General features: G+C 37.9%; 1 protein-coding gene across 2 annotated transcripts in view; it reads left to right on the plus strand.

Moving 5' to 3' along the window:
- LOC144980276 (nuclear valosin-containing protein-like) overlaps positions 1-27,032 on the plus strand; it is a 46,244-nt gene that overhangs the window by 18,199 nt on the left and 1,013 nt on the right. For both annotated transcript variants that reach the window (XM_078927913.1, XM_078927921.1), the window contains exons 7-22: positions 38-152; positions 679-740; positions 1,182-1,316; positions 2,422-2,523; positions 3,334-3,451; positions 4,172-4,310; positions 6,281-6,486; positions 8,183-8,262; positions 8,885-9,007; positions 13,003-13,107; positions 13,377-13,439; positions 18,196-18,318; positions 18,734-18,833; positions 23,469-23,575; positions 25,218-25,294; positions 26,462-26,621. In XM_078927913.1, the coding sequence (XP_078784039.1) occupies positions 38-152; positions 679-740; positions 1,182-1,316; positions 2,422-2,523; positions 3,334-3,451; positions 4,172-4,310; positions 6,281-6,486; positions 8,183-8,262; positions 8,885-9,007; positions 13,003-13,107; positions 13,377-13,439; positions 18,196-18,318; positions 18,734-18,833; positions 23,469-23,575; positions 25,218-25,294; positions 26,462-26,621 (1,815 nt within the window). The remainder of the gene's footprint in view (positions 1-37; positions 153-678; positions 741-1,181; positions 1,317-2,421; positions 2,524-3,333; positions 3,452-4,171; positions 4,311-6,280; positions 6,487-8,182; positions 8,263-8,884; positions 9,008-13,002; positions 13,108-13,376; positions 13,440-18,195; positions 18,319-18,733; positions 18,834-23,468; positions 23,576-25,217; positions 25,295-26,461; positions 26,622-27,032) is intronic.

Here is a 27,032-nt window from a genome sequence, read left to right on the forward strand (position 1 = left end):
GGTATTTGGTTTTATTTTTTCTGTTCTCTGAAAATAGGGTCCCAGAACAAAAAAGCCAGTGAAGAAAAGGAGGAGAAGCACGTCACCAGAAAATACAAGTGCCAACAACCCTATTACAGAAAGCCTCTTGAGGAAAAAGAAAAAGCATCAAAGTCAGTTTTTGATTGCACCATTTTTCTGCTTAATGAGGGTCGTTTTTGTGATTAGTGTAAGATTAGGAAATGGAAATTGTGCTTTCACTCTTGATCACATTTTATACCTTTATTTTTGTAAGCTAACCGTTAGCACATATCATTTTACATGTGAAAGTAACTACTGAAAATTAAAAGTACCTCATAAGTAACGTTAATTAATTTTGATATGATCCTTCTTCCTATCAATTGATTTTAGAATATGGACTTTTATATATGTAGAGCCTAAAAATTGAAAAAAATAAGAAAACGAATTTAAATGCATCGCCTCTACTGTTTGAAAATAAGTCTTCTGATGTTCCTTATTTTTCTCAAAGTTGTATAGGGAGTAAAAATGACTTTTTTCCCCCTCAAACTTGAACGTTTTTTTTGTTTGTTTTTTTGTATAGATGGATAGATGGACACTTTACCAATGCTTGTTGATTTGAAATCCCATTAGATTGCTTTTTTTCCGTTCAATAAATGTATACTTTTTTCTGTCTTCCAGAAGAACCTATTATGTCAACAGTTACATTTGCCAATGTGGGAGGATGTGTCAGTATATTAGAGGTTTGTAGTCGTTTTTCAAGTTCATGACCCAAGTTGATATATACCAACTTTATTTAAAACTTTATCAACTTATATCTTTCTTTGCAATGACTGGACATTTAGGCAGGGCCACTATATTTCTGTTATTGATATTATTATTATTTTTTAATGCAGCAACAGTATTAGTGGTAGTAAAAGTGTAGTAGTAGTTGTAGTAGTAGTTGTGGCAGTGTTTCAGTCTGTTTTCATGCAATACACACTGGATGTTTTGTATGCTAATAAAGTTAAATATGACTTTTTTTGTATTCTAAATTAAAAGTATTTTGAAACTTCATATCATCTCTAATTTTATTGAATGGTCTAAACATTGTTTGATAAAAAATGTTAATCGTTTTGGATATTTTGACCCCTTAATTGTTTTTTGTGGTCTTGTCCTTCTAATGTTTTTTTTTTTTTTCTAAGCATTTGCAAGAAAGACTGCAGTTTTTAGAGTATCCCGAAATACTGCCCAGGGTGAAAGGTGACTTACCAAAGAGTTTTTTACTTCATGGCCCGACAGGATGTGGCAAAACATTGCTAGCCAATGCTATAGCCGGGGTAAACTTTCAAAACGGTTTTCATCCTTTCCTTTTCTTTTAAAAAAAAAAAAATCTATTTGGAGTGGTTACATAATTGTTTCTATGAAAATATTAATTACAAAATATTTGCCTCTGTAACAAAACAAGACAATGCTTTCAAAGCTTGAAACTATCATAATGGTAATTGCTTGCTACCCTGTGGGTAGGACAAGTATTCACAAGGTACTTTCCGCCAGATTTGATTAACTACCTAATCGCTACTGTATGGATAGAGTGGTCAGAAAAAAAGCCATCTCAATTTTGGATCAAAACAGGTGAATTCTTGCTAGTAATAAAGTGAGCTTTCTAGTCCCTTCCAGTGCAATATTTTGCATCAAATTAAATATCCAAATTCTTTTTGAGGACCATGTAATTAGGTCACCAGAAGATGGCCTCTTCCCTTCATCACACCCCCTCCCCCCCCCCCCCCCCCCTGCCTCGCCACTTCTCCCTCTGAGAAAAGAAAAACACCTATTCTTACTGAATAAAGCTGTACAAAGTTTTACTTAAATCTTAAAATTTTCGGTGTTTTTCATGTCTTTTGATAGGGATTGTAAGTTGGAATCCTCATTTGATACAATGTTCAGATTTGTTTCGTAGGAAAAATACAGATGTGGATTTTATTTTTATGAAATCCAGTGAAGGGAGGGGACAGAAAGTAGTTTAAGGTTGTGCTATTTTTTCTGCACTGTGAATGTTTGATTTATTTAAGTGTGGTTGCTTTTGAAATCGGCCATCAGCATTATCGCAATGGGTGCTGAGTCTATAGAAATTCATATTTTATTTATGCATGCATTTATTTATTTATTAATTTAGAGGCAGGGGGAGAGATACAGAGAGAGAGAGAGAGAGAGAGAGAGAGAGAGAGAGAGAGAGAGAGAGAGAGATGGAGGAAGGGAGAAGAGAGGCAAGGAGGACATCTCTGCATCATGACTCATGTTTATGTACAGAATTTTTTGTTTGGACTTTCCCTTTAATTGGGATTCCAGGAGAAGGGGGGGGGGGGGGTGGGTGATGTTTTTAAGTTCCTCAGAATTGATCAGGAAGGATGCTGTTAATTAATTTATCTTTGTTACCATTTGCAGGAATACCAAGTACCCCTGTTATCTATGACAGCCACAGAACTAGTTGGAGGAATATCTGGGGACTCAGAGGCAAACATCAGGGATTTATTTAATCAAGCTGCTGTAAGCCTCCATCTCACCCATTCAAACAATTTGCACAAATTTGTTCTCAACTAGCCAATAATTACATTTTAAAGACTAATTTGGTTTATTGAAATGACATTAATTTTATCGAATGATTGCTAAGTTTGTTTCGTCAAACCAAAGTCTTGCAAATGCTCTAAATATCTTTGAAAAAAATCAAGAAATTTTATTTTTCTGAACCATGTGTGCAATAATATCATAATTTTGTTTGATATATATTAAATTCGATCAAAAGAGATGAATCAGTCATCGAAAAAGGTGAGAAAAAAATAGAGTTATTTTAAAAGTAGTCCTCTAGAGCCATCAAACTCATAGAGTTGGAGTTTATCCTATTTTGGTGCATAAAACGGCACTAGGAATTGCTTTCCATCATTTGATAGGACACCAGTTTATTGCAAAGGGGGAGGGATCCCAACTGCATCTGCAACTGATACTGGTTCATTTGCTTTAAAGGCAAGTGTGTGCTCTTTCTTTTTCTTTTTTTTTTAAATCTCTGATTTTAATTGGTCTTTAAGGATAACTTTTTTTTTCTTTAAAAAAAAAAAAAAGCACTGTGTTTAGTGTGTTACATTAAAAAGAATAAGATGGAATAAGACTTTCATGTAGGTATCGTGCCAATTAAATATTATTTGCACTGCATCTTACTTTATCACTTTTGCAAAGCTTATGCATAACAGATATATTTTTAGGGTCACCCGAAAGAGAAAAGGATGCAAATAAAAGGTAATTAGTTTATTTTATATGAATGAATTAACAAGAATTATTGTTTCAAAAACATCTACATTTTAGGCTCTGGCCCCTTGTATCCTCTTTGTGGATGATGTCGATGCTATAGCATCTAAAAGGGAAACAGCTTCAAAAGCTATGGAAAGCAGAGTTGTAACACAGTTGTCCAACAGTATGGATGGTAAGACCATTGGACAATTAAAAAAAAAATTGATATTCTTTTCATCCATAATCTCACTTTTTCTCTTTCCTTCTCTCTTTCTTCATTCATTCTCTGTGGTGTGTATTGATGATGAGACATCTCTTGTAGTCTTTCAAAGTGAGCTTACTTGTATGATTTTGTAATTCTTAATATGTAGTAAATCAAACTTTATTCGAAATTGAAGAAATTAGATTTTAACAAATTCCTATCACCACAAAAAAACTAGTCCTCCAGAGCCATTAGGCCCAAGGAGCCAGAGTTTATCCCAGTTTCTATAATGTGACAATAGCAATTGCTTGCTACCCTTTGGACAGGACACTTGTCTATTGCAAAGTACTTTCCACCAGATCTAACGGATCCAGCTAACCCATCAACTGCTGGGTGGACAGGGAGGTCCAAAAAAATATTTTTTTGCAGCTTTTATATTATTATAATGTTCAGGACATGTGTTTTGTGTAATTGGTAGTCACCACTTTCCAACCCGGCGTCAAAAAAAATAATGAACATGTGATTAGGTTTTAATTTTCTATTCTCCCATCTATCTTGGCCATATTTTGGGGGTTATTTAATCAATGAAAAAAATGGATCAATTGAGCAAATTGCTAGGGGTACTGTTAATTGATAGAGATAACACTTTGAGCCCTGGAAAAACGTATTTTGTCAAATATTTATACTATTTTTTTTTCATACTTTTGATAGCGCTTCGCGCCAAAAATTTACCGGTGTTGATGATATGTGCAACAAACCGTCCCAACTCTTTGGATGAAGCTTTCAGGAGAACTGGTCGATTTGATATTGAGTATGCACTAAGGTTTCCTAACAGAGATGCAAGAAAAAGGTAGGACTTTTTTATGATTATCAGGAAAAATACATTTATTTTTCATGAATTTATGTAAAAAGTCAATACGATTTTTTAGGTTTTGAGTAAAAACAATAAAATATCAAAAGGTTGCAACAATCAGAACATTCATACTTATCTCAAAAACAAAATTTTGATGACAGGGAATTTACCAAATGAGGAATGATAAACCAGGATTTGATCCTCTGACAGGAATGTTTTATTCCCAGGTGGCATAAATTTGTTGTTTTTAATTATTCTCAAGTATGGTAACTGATGTAACTCAAGAGAATACAAAGATTCCAGACATAATATAGTTTCATTTTTTTAAATTCTGAAACTTTAATGAACTGGTCTCAGCTTTAACAATGGTGATTCAACAATTCTTGCAGTAACTTTAAATGGCATCTAAATGTTAAGGTGTTGTTCTGAGGGCTTATTTTTCAAAAACCACAAAAAACTGATGCATCATGAGATGGTAACTGACACAACTTGCTATGAGGAATGAACGCAGAGTTGATAATTAAAACATATTGGGAAGTGATATTAACCCTTTTGCTACCACCCAGTTTTGCCTTGCAGTGCTAGAACTGCCTCAATAAATTACACTAAAACAGTAAAGACTACCAAGGCTTTTTTTTTTGCTTTTTTTGGAGTACTCTTTTAGCTGTATATAGTATCGTGAAATGCTTACAGTGACCAAACTATAGTCTGTACCATATAGGAATTGTACATTTTCTGAAAGGTCATTTGAATCGTCTGGATCTGATTTACTTCTGAAGTAAAATTTTCACCCTCTTCATCAAAATGTCTGTATCAGAATCACTTAATTCAAAGTAGGCTCCAATTTCATTTTAAAAATGTTGTCTTCACATTTCAAATGAAAAAACGTGAAAAGAATGATCAACTAATATGTACTGCAAGAATAGCAAGTCAATCAAAAAGTATCAGTACAAAGTTTTAATAAACAGTAAGTTGGCTGATATATCGGCCGTGCTGCAGTTTATGTTTCTAGCCTTATGGCCTAAATATTAGCTAATGGTAGTTTAGGCAATAACACACACAGTAGAAATATCAGGTTAGTGGCAAAAGGGTTAAAGATATATGATAAGGAAAGACATAAAATTTGAAGAATGATTGAGCAAAAGCATTTTTGTAACTGTTCGGTGGGTTTCCATAAATTGTGATAAACTGATAATGAAAAGTTCAAAAGAGAATTATTTCAATTTATTCATTTCATAGTGAATATGATTTATGATTTATATTTTTGATTTGGTGATTTATTTGACAATAAATTATATTTTGTGATAAATTGAAAGAAAATAAAATCATTGCATCAAAAATAAGCAACCTGAGGTCATGATTCTTCATAAATGAAGCAATGTATTCTTTAGATAATGAGACCAAATGAAAAAGGTTGGGAGGGAATAGGGAAACAGAGGGTTTGAGAGTGTATCTGTTGATGGGTGTGTGTGAGAGAGAATCTGAGAGAGATGGTGGGTTGAAAGGAAAATGAAAATTTCAAGGGTGCTGCAGATGAAGAAAGAAGGGGGGTTAGTAGGAGAGAAGGGGGTGAAAAGAATAAACACTCAGAACGTCTCAAATTCTTAGAATTCACCTCCCCCCCCCCCATTTTATAGTACCTTACATTTCCTTTCTATCGTGTTTTACCAGTATATAACAGTAAAATTATATATCTTATATGATGCACAATTAGTGTATTATTCCTAATCTACAAAGGTAAAAGGTAAAATTTCAAACCAGCTTTGAAAGCATCAAAGGATTTTGAATGTTTAAGTTGAAGTGGAAGAGAATTCTAAAAATGATGTTCAAAGGATTGCTTACCTACATACGTACACAAACATACACAATGACAAATTCATAAACTTCCCTTAAATTTATTTTTTGATTTGTTTTGGACCTTTTTTTTTTTTGGTTGAAAAAATTGGTGATTTTATTTATACTTTCAGCATTTTACAAGCCATATGTCAAGAGGCAAACTTGGCGGATGATGTGTCCCTTTCAGACATAGCAGAATTGACTCCCGGTTATGTGGGCTGTGATCTGAAAACCCTTCTGTCTATTTCTAATGCCTGTGCTCTGTACAGAACGATATGTGAGTGGAAGAAAGAGAAAAGTGCTTTTGGCGTTGAAAACAGTTCGAATGAAATTACAGGTGTGTCTTTTTTTCTCATTTGAAATATATTCCTTGCATTGATTTGAAATTAATTGCTAATATGATTTTTAAAAAATATTAATAGATGATGATGATATTAGGATTTAGATTATAAATCTTTGCAGAAGCCTAAATTATGAGTATTGTATATTATCATTTCATTTTACAATTATTCCTGAAAATGATAATATTCATTTTAAAGTTTTTATCTTTTTTGACTTTTCTTTCAGGGTGATTAGAAAAACTAGTGACTGAGAACAATTGGTTTAAGAACGACTTTTTACTCATCAATAATGATGAAAATATATGAATGAAAAATATTTGTGAAGGTTTTACTTAACTATTCAGCAAAACTGATATTAGATTTGAAAGTTTAAGATGACCTAGCTCACAGGATGTTCCAGAGCTGCCAACCTACTGCAAAAAATGCGGAATTGTACGCATTTTCAGTGATTGTACACTTGTACACATTTCCCCCAAGATTATACCCATTTTTAGTGTGCAGAATCACTTCAGTTTTCTTTAGTTGTAATTCATATTATTACTAGCCTATTGAGAAACCTTGGTGACCAAGTGGATATTCATATATTTTTTGACCAATTATGATCTTCATGCTGGGAGGTATAATTCTGAAAGGATTGGATTATAGTCTTGGGAACATCATTGCTGCTGCAATTGAGCTTGTGTGGTGTGACTTTATGTAATTATACCTTCCTCTTACTTTCACAATAGTTAGTTTCCATCGATTTCAGAATTGTACCCATTTTTATGAAATCTCCCCCATTTTGAGGTCCCATTGTACACATTCTCATCAGATGGGGTTGGCAGCTCTGATGTTCCAGTGAAATTTGTATGGTTTACCATCACCACAACACCGATTATCTTTTACATTCATTATGGTAACCAGAATCCAGTAAGGCAGTTCACATCTTCACATCTATAAAAAGACGTTACAGCGATTACTGAAATTATTTATTTTTTTAGGGATTTGCTGGTGTTTTTTTGTTTGTTTGTTTTTTCTTCATATTTCCATAAATGAACAGTGGAGGGAAAGAGAGTGAAAGCTAATGTTGTCTTTTTAATTTCATATTTCCATACATGAACAGCTGAGGGAAAGAGAGAGCTAATGTTGGGGTTTTTAATTTCATATTTCCATAAACAAAACAGCTGAAGGAAAGAGACAGTGAAAGCTAATGTTGGGTTTTTAATTTCATATTTCCGTAAATGGACAGCTGAGGGATTGTGAGAGTGGAAGATTATCTCCTCTCATTTGAAGGCTGCTCACACCACTTTGAAATGTTTTTGAATACAATTTTCCCTTTGTTTCCAATAAGATTACAGCAATCAGTATGCATAATTACCTAATTTTGTAAATCTTTCTGAGCCTTACTTTAGTCATAAATATTACTTCCTAAATCAATTGCAATGACAGGTCTGCTATCTAATTAAATTGCCCGTCGTTCTTATGTTAGACATAGAAGAAATTCTTTTTTTATATTTTTTTGATCAGACTACATTGAGAGGAATGAGGTTGGTCATTTATCAAAGATTTTATTTGTTTATTTTTTTTTTCCCCACTCCCCACGAGAGGGATTATTAGGGTAAAAATTCAATTTCAAATGGTATTTAAACCAACAATTATACCAAATGAACAAAATGGTTATAAAAATTATGCTATTTGGACTTTTTCTTGCAGATGGAAAAAGAAAGAAAGTTGAATTTTCAGAGGAAGAATTAGAAAGTTTTGAAGTCAAGCTTCATAAAGCTGACTTTCAGGTATGTTTATTCTTATTAAGATTATGGTATTTTTGACAAGTTTCAAAAAAATATTCGATCATTTGTGGGTTAAAGGGGAAAGATATCGTTTTGATGTTCACATGCTCCTTTGCTTTCTTCTCCCAGGGTATGGATGCCATCTCAACCCCTGTCACAGCAGACTTGCTCTGCTTTACACAACCTACTTCAGTTCATTTTGCATGTAACTCTCTGTGCCTGCTTTTCCTTCACAATAATAATTACTAAAAGTACTTTATGCTTTTTCTCCAAGGAGCTCAAGTCACACAAAATAGGTTTTACACAATAGAAAAAAACAAAACAAACAATTATATGATTGGTAAACATTTGAGTGTATTCCTCTTAGTTGGGACCTGTGCTTGTGTCTGGATGAGACTTTTAGGTGATCTCAAACTAAGTACTTTGACGGTGTGCTCTTGGAATCTACATCTGTTCCCTATTTGAACCAATTCCACTTTGTCTTACCTTTTCTTTTGTGCTTTAATTAATTCTAGAACTTTTACTATCCCATTTTCTTCCTTTTTACTGGCGCTGTTATGACCTTAATGTGTTGCAAGCGCCGTAAAACTATTAAAAACAAACAAACAAACAAATCTGTCAACAGAAAGCAATGTCTGAGGTGAAACCAACTGCTAAGCAAGAAGATGTTATCTTGGTACCAAATACAAGCTGGGAGGATATTGGAGGATTGGATTACATCCGTAAAAAACTCAACTTGTGTATCATGGTTTGTATTTATATGCACATATTTTTATTTGTGTGTGGTCTTGACATTTGCATGCATGTGTATATAAATATATTTATATATTTTGTCTCTTTTCTTTGTAAAATGCTTTGAGCGCGTTTAGTGGATATTGCGCTATATAAAAGCTCAAGTTTGTCACCCCCACCCACCCCTCCGGATATTCTGAAGTTATGCACTGTCTGGCGCTATCAACAGTTGTTTTTAAAAAAAGATTCAACTGTACCTGTATTTTTCCATCAATTATTATGAAATTTTCAGAGATGATATTGTGTTCTATTACCATTCAAAAGATTTCGAAAATCCATGGAGAACTTTTGTTACTATCAAGCAACAAAATAGTGTCATTTGTGTGTGTATGTATGCGTGTTTGTGAGTGTGCGTTTATATTTGTGTCTTTTGGGAGGTGTATTGAACTTGATACCATTATTTGAGCTGGGTGAGCTGACTTGCTAGAGGTCACACAAGCACTTATGTTGGTAACAACAAGATATGAAGTGAATAGAAAAGTGCCAGAAGACAATAGAGAATAAAAATTTTTCGCGGCGGTGGTGGGGTTCGAACCTGCGACCTTATTGGTACGACAACTCCGCCTGGCAGGTGAGAGCGTGGCTCTACCGTGTGAGCTATCCACGAACACAAAAAATATTCGTTTCAAACCAAATGTCATTACTAGATCCCTCTCTCACCACTTCTTGAGACCGCGATTCGTTCGTACACACCATCGCGAATAATTTTGACCAGCAGTTAAGCTTAATAGCAATATTCTCAACACAAACATATAACATAGAAACGATTGAGACATTGAGTATGCTCGGTGTATGGGGTGAATTTTTAATTCAGAAAAGTGAGTGGAGCAGGCATTATGTTGGTAACAACAAGATATGAAGTGAATAGAAAAGTGCCAGAAGACAATAGAGAATAAAAATTTTTCGCGGCGGTGGTGGGGTTCGAACCTGCGACCTTATTGGTACGACAACTCCGCCTGGCAGGTGAGAGCGTGGCTCTACCGTGTGAGCTATCCACGAACACAAAAAATATTCGTTTCAAACCCAAAGTCATTACTAGATCCCTCTCTCACCCACTTCTTGAGACCGCCGATTCGTTCGTACACCACCATCGCGAATAATTTTGACCAGCAGTTAAGCTTAATAGCCAATATTAAACAAAAATAAGATGAGATTGAGTATGTCGTTGGTGAATTTTAATAGAAGTGAGTGGAGCGGCACTTTGTGGTAACAAAAGTGAAGGAATAGAAAAGGCAGGACATGAGATAAATTTTGGGCGGGTGGTCGAACTGGACCTATGTACGAAATCGCTGGCGGTGAGAGTGTACTTATATCACAACAAAAAATGTTCAACCAAAGTCTTATACCTTCACCTTCTTAGACGCGATCGTTGTCCACATCGCGAATAATTTGCGCATTAAGCTTAACATTCTAACCAATAATGAAACGATTAGAAGTATGTCGGTTGGGTGATTTTTATCAGAATGATGGACGGCACTTATGTGGTACAAAAGATATGAATGAATAAAAAGGCAGAGCAATAGGATAAATTTGCGGGGTGGTGGTTCGAACTGCGACTTTTGGTCGACAACTCCGCAGAGGCTGCTTCCGTGTGAGTATCCCGAACCAAAATATCTTCAACAGTCATAGATCCTCTCACCACTCTGAGACGCGATTTGTCGTCACACCATCGCGAAAATTTGACAGCATTAAGCTTATAGCCAATATTTAGATCCGGTGTAATGGGAGTGAAATTTTATATGTCAAGTGAGTGGAGCAGGCACTTAGTTGGTAACAACAAAGATATGAAGTGAATAGAAAAGTGCCAGAAGAAATAGAGAATAAAAATTTTTCCGGCGGTGGTGGGATACGAACTTGCGACCTTATTGGTACGGACAACTCCGCTGGCAGGTGGAGCGTGGCTCTACCGTGTGAGTATCCACGGACACAAAAAATATTCGTTTCAAACCCAAATATTTTTAGATCCCTCTTCACCCACTCTTGAGACCGCCGACTTCGTTCGTACACCACCATCGCGAATAATTTTGACCAGCAGTTAAGCTTAAAGCAATATCCAACACAAACCTCAACACAAACATATAACATAGAAACGATTGAGACATTGAGTATGCTCCGGTGTATGGGGTGAATTTTTAATTCAGAAAAGTGAGTGGAGCAGGCACTTATGTTGGTAACAACAAGATATGAAGTGAATAGAAAAGTGCCAGAAGACAATAGAGAATAAAAATTTTTCGCGGCGGTGGTGGGGTTCGAACCTGCGACCTTATTGGTACGACAACTCCGCCTGGCAGGTGAGAGCGTGGCTCTACCGTGTGAGCTATCCACGAAACAAAAAATATTCGTTTCAAACCCAAAGTCATTACTAGATCCCTCTCTCACCCACTTCTTGAGACCGCCGATTCGTTCGTACACCACCATCGCGAATAATTTTGACCAGCAGTTAAGCTTAATAGCCAATATTCTCAACACAAACATATAACATAGAAACGATTGAGACATTGAGTATGCTCCGGTGTATGGGGTGAATTTTTAATTCAGAAAAGTGAGTGGAGCAGGCACTTATGTTGGTAACAACAAGATATGAAGTGAATAGAAAAGTGCCAGAAGACAATAGAGAATAAAAATTTTTCGCGGCGGTGGTGGGGTTCGAACCTGCGACCTTATTGGTACGACAACTCCGCCTGGCAGGTGAGAGCGTGGCTCTACCGTGTGAGCTATCCACGAACACAAAAAATATTCGTTTCAAACCCAAAGTCATTACTAGATCCCTCTCTCACCCACTTCTTGAGACCGCCGATTCGTTCGTACACCACCATCGCGAATAATTTTGACCAGCAGTTAAGCTTAATAGCCAATATTCTCAACACAAACATATAACATAGAAACGATTGAGACATTGAGTATGCTCCGGTGTATGGGGTGAATTTTTAATTCAGAAAAGTGAGTGGAGCAGGCACTTATGTTGGTAACAACAAGATATGAAGTGAATAGAAAAGTGCCAGAAGACAATAGAGAATAAAAATTTTTCGCGGCGGTGGTGGGGTTCGAACCTGCGACCTTATTGGTACGACAACTCCGCCTGGCAGGTGAGAGCGTGGCTCTACCGTGTGAGCTATCCACGAACACAAAAAATATTCGTTTCAAACCCAAAGTCATTACTAGATCCCTCTCTCACCCACTTCTTGAGACCGCCGATTCGTTCGTACACCACCATCGCGAATAATTTTGACTTTGGGTTTGAAACGAATATTTTTTGTGTTCGTGGATAGCTCACACGGTAGAGCCACGCTCTCACCTGCCAGGCGGAGTTGTCGTACCAATAAGGTCGCAGGTTCGAACCCCACCACCGCCGCGAAAAATTTTTATTCTCTATTGTCTTCTGGCACTTTTCTATTCACTTCATATCTTGTTGTTACCAACATAAGTGCCTGCTCCACTCACTTTTCTGAATTAAAAATTCACCCCATACACCGGAGCATACTCAATGTCTCAATCGTTTCTATGTTATATGTTTGTGTTGAGAATATTGGCTATTAAGCTTAACTGCTGGTCAAAATTATTCGCGATGGTGGTGTACGAACGAATCGGCGGTCTCAAGAAGTGGGTGAGAGAGGGATCTAGTAATGACTTTGGGTTTGAAACGAATATTTTTTGTGTTCGTGGATAGCTCACACGGTAGAGCCACGCTCTCACCTGCCAGGCGGAGTTGTCGTACCAATAAGGTCGCAGGTTCGAACCCCACCACCGCCGCGAAAAATTTTTATTCTCTATTGTCTTCTGGCACTTTTCTATTCACTTCATAGCTAGAGGTCACACAATGCTGTTTTGTGTCACTGCCAGAAATTACCTTAGTAAACTTACAAAAATTTTTCTCGGATGACAGTTATAACTGGTTTTGTGAGGTTCACATAATTAAGTTTAATTGTGTCATGTGGATTATGTTTGTTTCAGGAGAGAACCAAAAGACCAGGCCTTTATCAGGCTATCGGTATGACATCAGCTGCAGGTGTCCTATTAGTGGGACCTCCAGGTTGTGGAAAGACATCTGTTGCAAGGGTATGGTCTACATCACTCGTAATTACATTACACTCACTGTGTTAAATTACCTAAAACTTTCGACTTTTAATCTGAATTTTAAGACGAATAAAGATAATTTTTATATTGTTACTCTCTTTAAAGATTTATGTGTTATTACAGGCATTCGTTGATTCCAAATGTTTTTTTTTTCATTCATTCGTTTTATTTTATAATTTAGATTGATAATTAGATTGATATATAAATGAATTGAAAGGATATTGGTCTTGATTTTTTTTTTTTTTCCACAGGCAGTGGCAAATGAAGCTGGTATAAATTTCTTATACATCAAAGGTGCTGAGCTTTTGAATAAGGTAAAAGCATTGCTTATTTATCAAACACATCTTTATCGTATTAATGGTGGTAATGGTATTGCATGCAATGTCTCATAATTCTTTATGATCTTATTAGTTAATACAAAATTGAATTGGTCACAATGATTGTCTTGAAATTTTAGAGAAATTTTTAATTTTTAATTTACATATCTCTGTTTGGTACCCGCGTGAATTAATGAAATTAATTAAGAAGAAAAAGAAGAAAAAAAACAAGAACAGCTTTATTTATCATATGTGGAAACTTGTCTTTGGAATTGAAGAAATGTTAAATATTCCAGGTGTCATCTGCAATAATGCTTAGTTTTGTGGCAAATGGTGATAAAGTTTCTCTCTTATTTAAAATGAAATAATAAAATGAAGCAAGAAGATAAAAAGTGTGGCTCATCCCAGAATACCGAGATGATAGTGCACCTTACCCACACCTGCTACTTCATCCTTTTTATTTCATCGTCAGCAATTTTTCCGTGTTACAAGTATAGCTGTCTTGTGTTTGTTTTGCCATCATTAATTTTTCATTGTTACAAGTTCAGTTGTCTTGTCTTGGTTTTGTCATCATCAATTTTACAATAGGAGAATATTAAAGAATTTTTATGGATTTTAAAGAATTAGAGTGTAAATTGTTTTTTTGAAACTAAAGAAGATTAACAATTTTTTTGGATTAAATAATACAAAAATAATCCAGAAGCTGAGAGTTTGGTACCAAAAGAATAGCGGGTGTGTCTTTTTTACGAAACCCGCCGAAACCCTGTGAAACCCGCCGAAACCCGCCGAATCCCGACAAAGTTATGGGAAGTATGTGGCAGTGGGGAGTGAACCTAGAACTCAGGGAAGTGTACACCATTGGGGAGTGAACCTGGGACTGGGTTTCGGCGGGTTTCGTAAAAAGAACTAGTGCTTTTTTACGAAACCCGCCCAAACCCGGCGAAACCCGACAATATCCAGCAAAGTTATGGGAAGTAGACAACTGTGGGGAGTGAAACCGAGACTCAGGGAAGTGTACACCAGTCGGGAGTGAACCTGAGACTAAGGTTATCGGCCGGTTTCGGCGGGTTTCGTAAAAAAGAATTAGTGCTTTATTACGAAACCCGCTGAAACCCGACAATATCCGGCAAAGTTATGGGAGTTTAGCAACAGTGGGGGTTGATCCTGGGAATCAGGGCGGTGTACACCAGTGGGGAGTGAACCTGGGACTGTGTAAAAAGGATATCAGTGGGAAATAAACCTGGGACTAAAGGGAGATGGATACCATTGAAAGTTGAAGCCGGATATGGGAGTTGAGTACCAGAGGAGAATGAACCTGACACTATATGAGATGGGCGCCAGTATGGAGTGAACCTGGGACTCAGGGAAGTGCACACCAATTGGGAGTTAACCTGGGACTGTGGGAGATGGATAACTGTGGGTATCCGAGCCGAACTATAGGAGTTGGGTACAAGAGGAGAATGAACCTGACACTATAGAAGGTGGGCGCCAGTGGGGAGTGAACCTGGGACTCAGGGAATTGCACACCAGTGGGGAGTTAACCTGGGAATATGTAAAAAGGATATCAGTCAGAAATAAACCTGGGACTAAAGGGAGATGGATACCATTGACAGTTGAAGCCGGATATGAAAGTTTGGTACCAGAGGAGAATAAACCTGACACTATAGGGGGTGGGCGCCAGTGGGTGGTGAACCTGGGACTATGTAAAAAGGATATCAATAGGAAATAAATCTGGGACTAAAGGGAGATGGATACCATTGGGAGTTGAAGCCGGATTTGGGAGTTGGGTACCAGAGGAGAAAGAAACCTGACACTATAGGAGGTGGGCGCCAGTGGGGAGTGAACCTGGGACTATGTAAACAGGATATCAATGGGAAATAAACCTGGGACTAAAGGGAGATGGATACCATTGGGAGTTGAAGCCGGATATGAAAGTTTGGTACCAGAGGAGAATGAACCTGACACTATAGGGGGTGGGCGCCAGTGGGGAGTGAACCTGAGACTATGTAAAAAGGATATCAGTAGGAAATAAATCTGGGACTAAAGGGAGATGGATACCATTGGGAGTTGAAGCCGGATTTGGGAGTTGGGTACCAGAGGAGAAAGAAACCTGACACTATAGGAGGTGGGCGCCAGTGGGGAGTGAACCTGGGATTATGTAAAAAGGATATCAGTGGGAAATAAACCTGGGACTAAAGGGAGATAGATACCATTGGGAGTTGAAGCCAGATATGGGAGTTGGATACCAGAGAAGAATGAACCTGACACTATAGGAGATGGCCGCCAGTGGGGAGTGAACCTGGGACTCAGGGAAGTGCACACCAATTGGGAGTTAACCTGGGACTGTGGGAGATAGATAACTGTGGGTATCCGAGCCGAACTATAGGAGTTGGGTACCAGAGGAGAATGAACCTGACACTATAGAAGATGGGCACCAGTGGGGAGTGAACCTGGGACTCAGGGAATTTCACACCAGTGGGGAGTTAACCTGGGACTGTGTAAAAAGGATATCAGTGGGAAATAAACCTGGGACTAAAGGCAGATGGATACCATTGAAAGTTGAAGCCAAATATGAGAGTTTGGTACCAGAGAAGAATGAACCTGACACTATAGTAGGTGGGCGCCAGTGGGTAGTGAACCTGGGAATCAGGGAATTGCACACCAGTGGGGAGTTAACCTGTGAATATCTAAAAAAGGATATCAGTGGGAAATAAATCCGGCTTCAACTCCCAATGGTATCCATCTCCCTTTTGTCCCAGATTTATTTCCTACTGATATCCTTTTTACATAGTCCCAGGTTCACTCCCCACTGGCGCCCACCCCCTATAGTGTAAGGTTCATTTTCTTCTGGTACCAAACACTCATATCCGGCTTCAACTTTCAATGGTATCCATATCCTTTTAGTCCCAGGTTTATCTCCCACTGATATCCTGTTTACATAGTCCCAGGTTCACTCCCCACTGGCGCCCACCTCCTATAGTGTCAGGTTCATTCTTCTCTGATACCAAGCTCCCATATCCGGCTTCAACTTTCAATGGTATCCATCTCCCTTTAGTCCCAGGTTTATTTCCCACTGATAACCTTTTTACACAGTCCCAGGTTAACTCCCCACTGGTGTGCAATTCCCTGAGTCCCAGGTTCACTCCCCACTGGCGCCCACCTTCTATAGTGTCAGGTTCATTCTCCTCTGGTACCCAACTCCTATAGTTCGGCTCGGATACCCACAGTTATCCATCTCCCACAGTCCCAGGTTAACTCCCAATTGGTGTGCACTTCCTGAGTCCCAGGTTCACTCCACACTGGCGCCCATCTCCTATAGTTTCAGGTTCATTCTCCTCTGGTACTCAACTCCCATATCCGGCTTCAACTTTCAATGGTATCCATCTCCCTTTAGTCCCAGGTTTATTTCCCACTGATAACCTTTTTACACAGTCCCAGGTTAACTCCCCACTGGTGTGCAATTCCCTGAGTCCCAGGTTCACTCCCCACTGGCGCCCACCTTCTATAGTGTCAGGTTCATTCTCCTCTGGTACCCAACTCCTATAGTTCGGCTCGGATACCCACAGTTATCCATCTCCCACAGTCCCAGGTTAACTCCCAATTGGTGTGCACTTCCCTGAGTCCCAGGTTCACTCCACACTGGCGCCCATCTCCTATAGTTTCAGGTTCATTCTCCTCTGGTACTCAACTCCCATATCCGGCTTCAACTTTCAATGGTATCCATCTCCCTTTAGTCCCAGGTTTATTTCCCACTGATAACCTTTTTACACAGTCCCAGGTTAACTCCCCACTGGTGTGCAATTCCCTGAGTCCCAGGTTCACTCCCCACTGGCGCCCACCTTCTATAGTGTCAGGTTCATTCTCCTCTGGTACCCAACTCCTATAGTTCGACTCGGATACCCACAGTTATCCATCCCCCACAGTCCCAGGTTAACTCCAAATTGGTGTGCACTTCCCTGAGTCCCAGGTTCACTCCACACTGGCGCCCATCTCCTATAGTGTCAGGTTCATTCTCCTCTGGTACTCAACTCCCATATCCGGCTTCAACTTTCAATGGTATCCATCTCCCTTTAGTCCCAGGTTTATTTCCCAAACGGCCCTGATCCCAGGATCAACCCCCACTGTTGCTAAACTCCCATAACTTTGCTGGATATTGTCGGGTTTCGGCGGGTTTCGTAATAAAGCACTAATTCTTTTTTACGAAACCCGCCGAAACCGGCCGATAACCTTAGTCTCAGGTTCACTCCCGACTGGTGTACACTTCCCTGAGTCTCGGGTTCACTCCCCACAGTTGTCTACTTCCCATAACTTTGCTGGATATTGTCGGGTTTCGCCGGGTTTGGGCGGGTTTTGTAAAAAAGCACTAGTTCTTTTTTACGAAACCTGCCGAAACCCAGTCCCAGGTTCACTCCCCAATGGTGTACACTTCCCTGAGTTCTAGGTTCACTCCCCACTGCCACCTACTTCCCATAACTTTGTCGGGATTCGGCGGGTTTCGCAGGGTTTCGGCGGGTTTCGTAAAAAAGACACACCGAGAATAGCTGGAATAGTCTCTCAAAAAATGTGTAAGCTAATTATCAGCTAAATTCTTTTTTTTTTTTTACTTTTAGCTATATTATTTCTGTGATTCTATCTTCTTCTTCTTCTTCCTCTTCTTTCTTTCTTTCTTTTTAACCAATACCAATCTTTAAATTAGTTAATACGCACAGGACTTTTTGATACATGTAAGAATGGTTTCTATTTACTTTTCCAGTATGTTGGTGAAAGTGAAAGAAATGTGAGAGACCTGTTCAAGAGAGCAAACAGTTTAGCACCGTGTATCATTTTCTTCGATGAAATTGATTCTATTTGTCCAAGAAGGTCATCATCAACTGACGTAAGTGGCAGTCCCTGTACTTTTTGTTATTTGTATCGAAGTAACATGGTTCATAGTGCTTGATAGAGCCAGCTGACGTGGTCAAATATTACATTACAAAAGCTGAAGATTAACAAATTTAGAAATGTTGTTTTAAAGGAACAATAATATGACTACAAGCTTAGATTACATCAGTCACATTCTCTATGAAATTAACATTCCAATTAGATAAAGAGTGGCAAATATTAATGTCTTTGTAGATTACATAATCAATAGCGTTCTTATATTCTCTTGAAAATCTCTCTCTCTCTCTCTCTTCACAGTATTCAATTAGCTTCAAACAAATTTGAAATACTCATTCACAATTCTTTGTGTTGTTTATCTAAATGCTTATCAATACCATGAAAGGCTATTTGCCATCCTTTTTTATGAATAGGACTCATCTACAAGTCGAGTGACCAACCAACTTTTGTTAGAGATGTCTGGTCTGGAACAGAGGACAGATGTTTATGTCATTGCTGCCACCAATAGACTCGGTTAGTGACAATATGATTAACTAAATTTGCTTGTTTTGCTCTGCACCTGAGTGTGGATTTATCTGATGGGTCATCTCGACATTTATTTATTTGCAGGTCTGATTTAACATGTTGTAAAGAGCAATATTTTTCATTGGTTTGAGAGTATTTCTATTACAACAAAGAGCCCATAATAATTTGGATTATCAGACCTGCAAATATATACATGATGGCCATCATCAAAGGTCAACTAAGGATAAAGTTAAAGTGTGTGTACAGCTACTCCTAGATTGGAAATTGTATTTGGAGCCCCATGTACAAAAAAACCCCCACCAATCAATAAGCATTGACATATGCAATAGAAGGCAAAAAGATTGCTTCTTGGGTTGGAATCCATGCCATAAGAGGGAAGATTATCAACTCTAGATCTCCAAAGTTTAAAATATTGAAGGCTTCATGGGGATTTAATTCAGCGATATAAAAATGTTCATTCTCTGTATGATATGGTCCCAACAATCCTTCTTACATTCTCTCCTGTTACTTTGACAAGAGTTGAGAAATTAAAAATTATATTTCAAGGTTTAAACCTAGATTTAGACAAAATTCTTTAATTCAACAAATATTTAAGATTTGGAAGGGTATTAAATTTGAAACGAAAAGTGCTGGCTCTGTTCACCAATTTTCCCCGTGTGGTGTCCGGGGTCCCTCAACTGAGAGGGTCAAGAATAGCCCAACGCCAAGCCAGCGTGTCGTAAAAGGCGACTAATGGTGTGTGATTCCCCCATCTTTGAGTCACCTGGTCCTCCAGGTTGGGGTTGGCAAAGGGTTAACACCCCTTTCCGTTAAACTCAAACCGTTACAGAAACACAGACAGACAAACCAAATCCTTTTTTTAGCTTGGGCGACCGAAGAGTTTCTGGAATTACAGAATTTATGAAGGACAACAGACAAAGCCGAAAGGACTCTGCTGACCCGATGACGTCTTCGCCAAACAAGCAGCTTCGAATTGCGTCGTGGAACGTTCGCACCATGTATGAAGCAGGAAAAAGCTCTCAAGTTGTGACTGAGATGAGAAGATACAGGCTGCATATACTTGGAGTAAGCGAAACCCACTGGATACAATCCGGACAGAAACACCTCAAGTCTGGGGAGAAGATTTTATATTCAGGGAGAGGGGACGGGATTCATACACAGGGAGTAGGAATAATTCTAAGCAAGTTTGCCCAGAAGTCACTGAGAGGATGGGAACAATGCGGAGAAAGGATCATCATGGCGTCCTTTACAACACGGAGTAAGAAGATCAGCATGAACATTGTACAGATCTATGCCCCAACAAATGATGCAACAGATGAGGACAAAGATACATTTTATGGTCTGCTACAACAAGTCATTGACAAGTTGCCAAGGAAAGACATCAACATATTGATGGGAGATGCTAATGCAAAAGTGGGACAGGATAACGTAGGCTATGAAGGTATCATGGGACGTCATGGCATGGGAGAAATGAATGATAATGGTGAGAGATTTGCAAATTTCTGTGCATTCAACAGTTTGGTGATTGGAGGATCAGTGTTCCCCCATAAGAGGATCCACAAAGCAACTTGGGTCTCACCAGATGGTGTGACAGAGAATCAGATTGATCATTTTTGTATCTCTCGTAGATTCAGACGTTCATTGGAAGATGTGACAGTACGGAGAGGGGCAGATGTTGGATCAGACCACCACCTGCTATTGGCAAAGCTTAAGCTCCGACTCAGAAAACACGGGGCCAGATCACATACAAGAAGAAAATTCGAGGTGAATGCACTTGATGGGGAAAAGAATGAGGAATTCAAACTACAATTGAGTAATAGATTCCAACCTCTTACTGAGCTCGAGGAGGACATAGATGTAGAGTCACATTGGGCAAAGATCAAGGAAGTTTACATAACAACTTGCCACGAGGTATTGGGGGTAAAGAAATCGGAACATAAAGAATGGATAAGTCCAACCACCTTGGACCTTATTGAAAAGAGGAGAACAAGGAAGGAACAAGTGAATGCAAGCCGAACAAGGGCTTCAAGACTGGATGCACAAGAGCAGTATCGAGCCATAGCTAAGGAAGTCAAAAGATCTGTGAAGAAAGACAAGGAAGCATTCATGAACAGACTTGCAGAGAAAGCAGAAGCAGCAGCGACTGGAGGACACATGAGGATCCTTTATCAAACTACCAAGACACTTGCTGGAAAATATGGGAAACCAGAGGTACCAGTCAAAGACAAAGATGGGAAAACTATTTTTGGAAAAGAGGCTCAATCTGAACGATGGAGGGAACATTTCAACTGCCTTCTGAACAGACCACCACCAGACAACCAGCCAGAAATTTTGCCTGCAAGGAATGAGCTACCAATTAGCTGTGATCCACCATCGATAGCAGAGATTGTGGGTGCCATTAACAAGATGAAAAGGGGGAAAGCTGCTGGACCAGACCAGATTCCACCGGAGGCTCTAAAAGTTGATGCGGAAAGAAATGCTGAGGCCCTGCACCCACTATTTGAGAGAATCTGGAATGACGGGATATTCCCAAAGGATTGGAAGGAAGGACATCTTATCAAGCTTCCAAAGAAAGGGGACCTCAGTAATTGTAATAATTATCGAGGCATCACTCTTCTTTCTATCCCAGGAAAGGTTTTCAACCGTATTATTTTAGAGAGAATTAAGAATGCAACAGATGCTAAACTGCGGGACGAACAGGCAGGTTTTCGGAAAAAACCGTTCAACCACCGACCAGATTGCCTCTCTGCGAGTCATAGTGGAACAGTCTATAGAATGGAACTCTCCTCTTATTGTCAACTTTCTGGATTACGAGAAGGCTTTCGACAGTATTGACAGAGCAACATTGTGGAAAATTCTGGCACATTATGGACTCCCTGAAAAGATAGTAAACCTCATTAAGGAAATGTATGAAGGATCAAGTTGCAGGGTTGTACATGAAGATCAGCTGACTGACAGCTTTGAAATTAAGACTGGTGTCAAGCAGGGATGCTTGCTCTCTCCATTCCTGTTCATCCTTGCCATTGATTGGCTAATGAAGGAAACCTCCAAAGGGAGAAGAAATGGGATACAGTGGACCCCCTGGACACAGTTGGATGATCTGGATTTGCAGATGATCTGGCTCTTTTGTCCCACACCCAGGACCAGATGCAAACAAAAACCACAATTATAAACAGCCTCTCGGAATCAATTGGTCTAAGAATACACCCTGCAAAGTCAAAGGTCTTGAGGATAGGTACGCGTCAAAGGGAGCAGATCAAAGTAAAAGATCAGGAACTCGAAGATATAGACACTTTCTGCTATCTCGGAAGTATAATTGACAAGGATGGAGGCACGGAAGCAGAGGTGAAAGCACGAATAGGAAAGGCACAGGCTGCATTCACATCTTTGAACAGAGTTTGGAGAACTAAAGATATCTCCCTTCAACTAAAGCTAAGACTTTTCAACTCAAACGTGAAGTCTGTCCTACTGTATGGATGTGAAACTTGGAACGCATCACAGGCATGTATAAGGAGGGTACAGATTTTTGTAAACAGGTGCATGCGTAAGCTACTCAGAATAAAATGGATGGATAGAATAAAAAATGAAGAAGTATGGAAAAGAACACAGCAGAAACCAGTAGGAGAGGATATAGGAAGAAGACGATGGAGGTGGATTGGACACACGCTTAGAAAGAATGACTCAACTATAACAAAGAAAGTATTGGACTGGAACCCTCAGGGCAGAAGATCAAGGGGAAGGCCACGAGGAACATGGAGAAGAATTAAAGAAGCTGATATACAGAGAAGTGGTAAGACCTGGAATGAGATAAAAAAGTTGGCTCAGGATAGAGAAGGATGGAAACTGTTTGTCTGTGGCCTATACCCTGACCCAGGGTGAAAAAGGCAATGATGATGATGATGATGTTCACCAATTTAAGACATTGATCGACAAAGAATTGAACTCATTAAGATATGAATAAAATTAGTGTTTGTCATAATAAAGAAAATAAATGATTTATTAAGATTGTTTCATAAAGATCTGAAAAAACATGTATGAATTAGTGCCAGACAAAGCAAGAAAGTAAAAAATACAAGGGAAAAAAAAACATCCCAAAACATCAGCCTTCCTTGACTTGGGATCAAACCTCATACTTCCAGATTACCGGTCAGATGTGCTACTATTACACTATCATTCTCTTAGGATGTTTTAAAAAAAAATTTTTTATTTGTGTCTTGTCCGTCCCAGTAGCACAGTTGGTAGAGCACTCGCTTCACAATCAAAGGGACCAATATTGATCCTGGGTGCAGTCAAGATTTTTTCAGACCCCTCTGTCCACCAAGCAGTGATTGGGTGGATGGTCTGTTAGATCTGGTGAAAAGTACTTTGCGCTAGACTAGCGTCCTATCCAAAGGGTAGCAAGCAATTGTTGTCCATTTCACGTGATAGAAACCGGCATCTAGATCATCTCAACATAATACCATTTTCAGGCAATAGCTTATGTTTCAAAATAAGTTTCAGGCTTTTTTTAATTTGTTGGAATTGGATTTCAGGATTTTTAGGCCTGACTTGCACCCATGAACTCTCAAACAATGACTACTGGGATGGGGAATTAATAGTACAATTGTGCTATATATTTTTCAGATCGCTTAGACAGAGCACTTTTACGACCAGGACGGATGGACAAAGTCATCTATGTGGGGTTACCAAATCCAGAGGGAAGGGTTGAAATACTCAAGGCTCTTACAAAGGTTGGTGAAATGAAAAGCAAATTTCATTCAAAGAAGTGATCTGATTAAAGTAGATTATAATTACTATGTATCAAGGTTTATTTGAAAAGAAAAACAATCTTGAAAAAGTTTTAAAAAGTTATTTTATCAGACTGTCTTGCATATTTTCAATAAAACATACCCTTATTACGATATTAATTTCATAGAAAAGCATAATAGGTTAAGAGGCAATGTTTAAATACCCACAATTTCTGCTGATGATATTGTCCTTATTGAAGACACAATACACAACCTACAACAGGCCACAAGTTCATAACAGGAAAATGCAGCTAAAGTTGGACTAAGATTTAATGCAAAGAGTTGTGAGATAATGACAAGCGTAATGATGCCAGAAATAATCGTGTCGGGAGAGAATATTAAGCACACTGAACATATTACATATTTGGGAAGTAACATCAGAGGGGATGGTGCCATAAGCAAGGAAATAATAACCATAATTGGAAATGCAAATGCAGCATTTGGAAAATTTTACAAAATAATGAAATCAAGGACTGTCCAACTTAAAACCAAAATCAACATATTTAAAGCAACAACCCTATCAGTTCTGTTATACGGGAGAGAAACATTGCAAATGTATGCAAGAAACAGAAATACTCAATGTCATCTACTCAGATTGTGTAACAAATACAGAAATTCTAAAAAGGACTGGAACTGGAATGCAGGACGTTACGATCAATTACCGTTCAACAATGACCAAAGGTCACTGATTCTATCGATTGTTTTGACTCCTTGTTCACGAGATGTTGTCTTCATAACATCTTGAAGATAAGTGTTGATGCTTCATACCCATTGTTCAAGCTGACGTGCGAGAGGCATCTGTGACCTTTATTCCCAGTAGTGTTCGATTTTTTAACTCTAATCTGTGACCTATAGCCTTTCACCTGTCATTTTCTTTAAAAATGATTATTACATCTTTCATTGCTAATAATAAAGAAAGATATATTTTTAGATAATGTACGCTTTGCTAAGAAACTCACAACATTGCCATCCAGAAATATAATGGACCAACACACAAAACTTTGTGTAATCTTGAACCTTTATAGTCTGGTTAATACAGTTTAGTGAAAATTACTCATAAACATGGATGGCAAAAAAAAAAAACAATAACAAAGACCTGAGTGGCCTCAACTTCGATCTATTTATACGAAATTAATTTTTATTTAATCTACCTTTTCTTGTATATCTATATATATACATATCATATACAAAATTATACATTACAAAATATATTATATTTTTATGTTTTAATAGTAATATTATAGATGCAGTTTTACTTTTACCATTACTTCTTTTTTTATTTCATTTACTATATTGCTTTATAGAATTGTATAAATGTGATATTTTTATAACATTTATTTATTCATTCTTGCAATTTATGTTTGTACAACCAATCTCCATATGGATGAATAAAGTTTATTTACTTTTTTATCTTTTTGACATTGCAAATGTTTATTCTAAAGTTGAAATTGATTTTGAATAGATCCTGGCTTTCTAATAACAACAACAACAAAAATAGGTTAATAATTCAAAAAGAAAAATTAAACTTTGGGATGTGCAAAGGGGATAAAATTAAATTTGTAACATTTCTTATATTTAATTACAGAATGGCACACGACCATGTCTTGGTCCAGATGTTGACCTGAAAGTCATTGGTACAGATAGAAGATGTGAAGGCTTTTCGTAAGTTTGACTACCTAATCAAGAATTAGCTTTAACAGCATCTCCAGTGGACGATTTACTTTCAACTGTATTTGAAAGTGGGGGGGGGGGGGGGGGGGGGGGGGTGAGATCTTTGTAGCATTCATTGCCTCATAGTCTGACTGGCTGAAAAACTATGTCACAATACAAGGCGATGACACCCTAAAGAACTCACTAAACATTCTCAAAGCTCTTTACACAGGGTCCTTAGCCAACAGCAACACTTAAAATATAATATGACGATACATGACGCCATGTTGGACAGGGAGGTCACTGTTGCTGTGTCTTCCATCCCCCTATATTACCTTTTCCAGGTTGCTTTCTGTCTTTGTCTTGGAATGAATTACTTGGTTTTGTTCTGGGCCTGGCCGGAGTCCTTTAGCTGAGAGGAAATAGTCAAATGTATAGTATTAGATTTGGGAGATGATATTTTTTGGTAAATCATCTCTCTATTGATGTGTACTGTCATAGTTTGGGTTTTGAATGTACACTTTTAAACATTTGAGTATATTCACTAGCGGAAACCTGTACTTGTGTCTGGACGAGACTTTTAGTTGTTCTCAAAATAATTACACTGATGGAATGCTCTTGGAATCTTCTTCTGTTTCCTATTAGAACCAGTTCCCTTTGTCTTACTCTTTCTTGGGTGCTTTTAATTATAAATCTAGAATTGTCTTCCTTTTTTTGGTATGATCTTAATGTGATGCAAGTGCAGTAAAACCCTTAAAAACATGAAACAGACATGACGCCTGAAAGTTGATATTACAATTTTATGGACAGAGACAATGCTGTAAACAGTCAGATACTCATTTTACACATGATTATGGTGAGAGAATTTGAGTTGAGGAAGTATTCCAAAGACTCAACTAGCACCGCTGCTTAAAGCAGGACTAGAACTCAGGACCTACAAGTCCAAAAGTAAGTTTCATACCACAAACCTTATGAATGGGATCACAATATGATACAACCATTGCCTGAATTTTTAATATAGCCAATGGAATGGATATAACAATAAAATTTGACTCATTAAAATTTTTATCCTTTTTTCCATTCTACTTGTTTATTAAGACCTTAGTGTAATGGATATAACAGTGAAATGTGGTACATCCAAGTCAATTTTTATCTTCTCATTTTGTCATTTGTCAACAGAGGAGCTGATTTGGGTAATTTGGTTCAAGTGGCAAGAGAAGCTTGTCTTGAGGAGATAATTGAATCTACAGAAGCATCTGAAGCCTTTGATGTACCTATGGTATTTAGGAAGCACTTTGAAGTTGCATTTGATAGTGTGGGACCATCTGTTGACAATGAGGTGAGGACACTTGAGTTTTGATTATATCAATTATTAATATGATGTGTGTATGCTTGATTATAAAGTGTTTATTGTTGCTGCAAAGAATTATTGTTTGAAACTGTCAAATAGGGTATTTTTTTTTTTTTTCACTTTTTCATTGCTTGCTTATTTATTCAATACCCTTGCCAGATTTGTGTATAAGGTGGCCATAAAATTAGCCTTGAATTAAGCTAAACATTTCTCATTTGTAAAGAACTTTGAGCTTGTTTAGTAGATATTGCGCTATATAACAGCTCATTTAAAAAAAAAAATTTTTTTTTCATACTTTCTAATATTTGGTAGACAATCAAAAATACCTGGCATTTAAGCAAATGGATATTGTTGATTTAGGTGTGATCTATGACATTAAATTTTGTGAATTGAAGATGA

This window comes from Berghia stephanieae, chromosome 1 (assembly GCF_034508935.2).
Source record: "Berghia stephanieae isolate SIO BIC M18660-M18661 chromosome 1, UCSD_Bste_1.3, whole genome shotgun sequence".
NCBI lineage: Eukaryota > Metazoa > Mollusca > Gastropoda > Nudibranchia > Aeolidiidae > Berghia > Berghia stephanieae.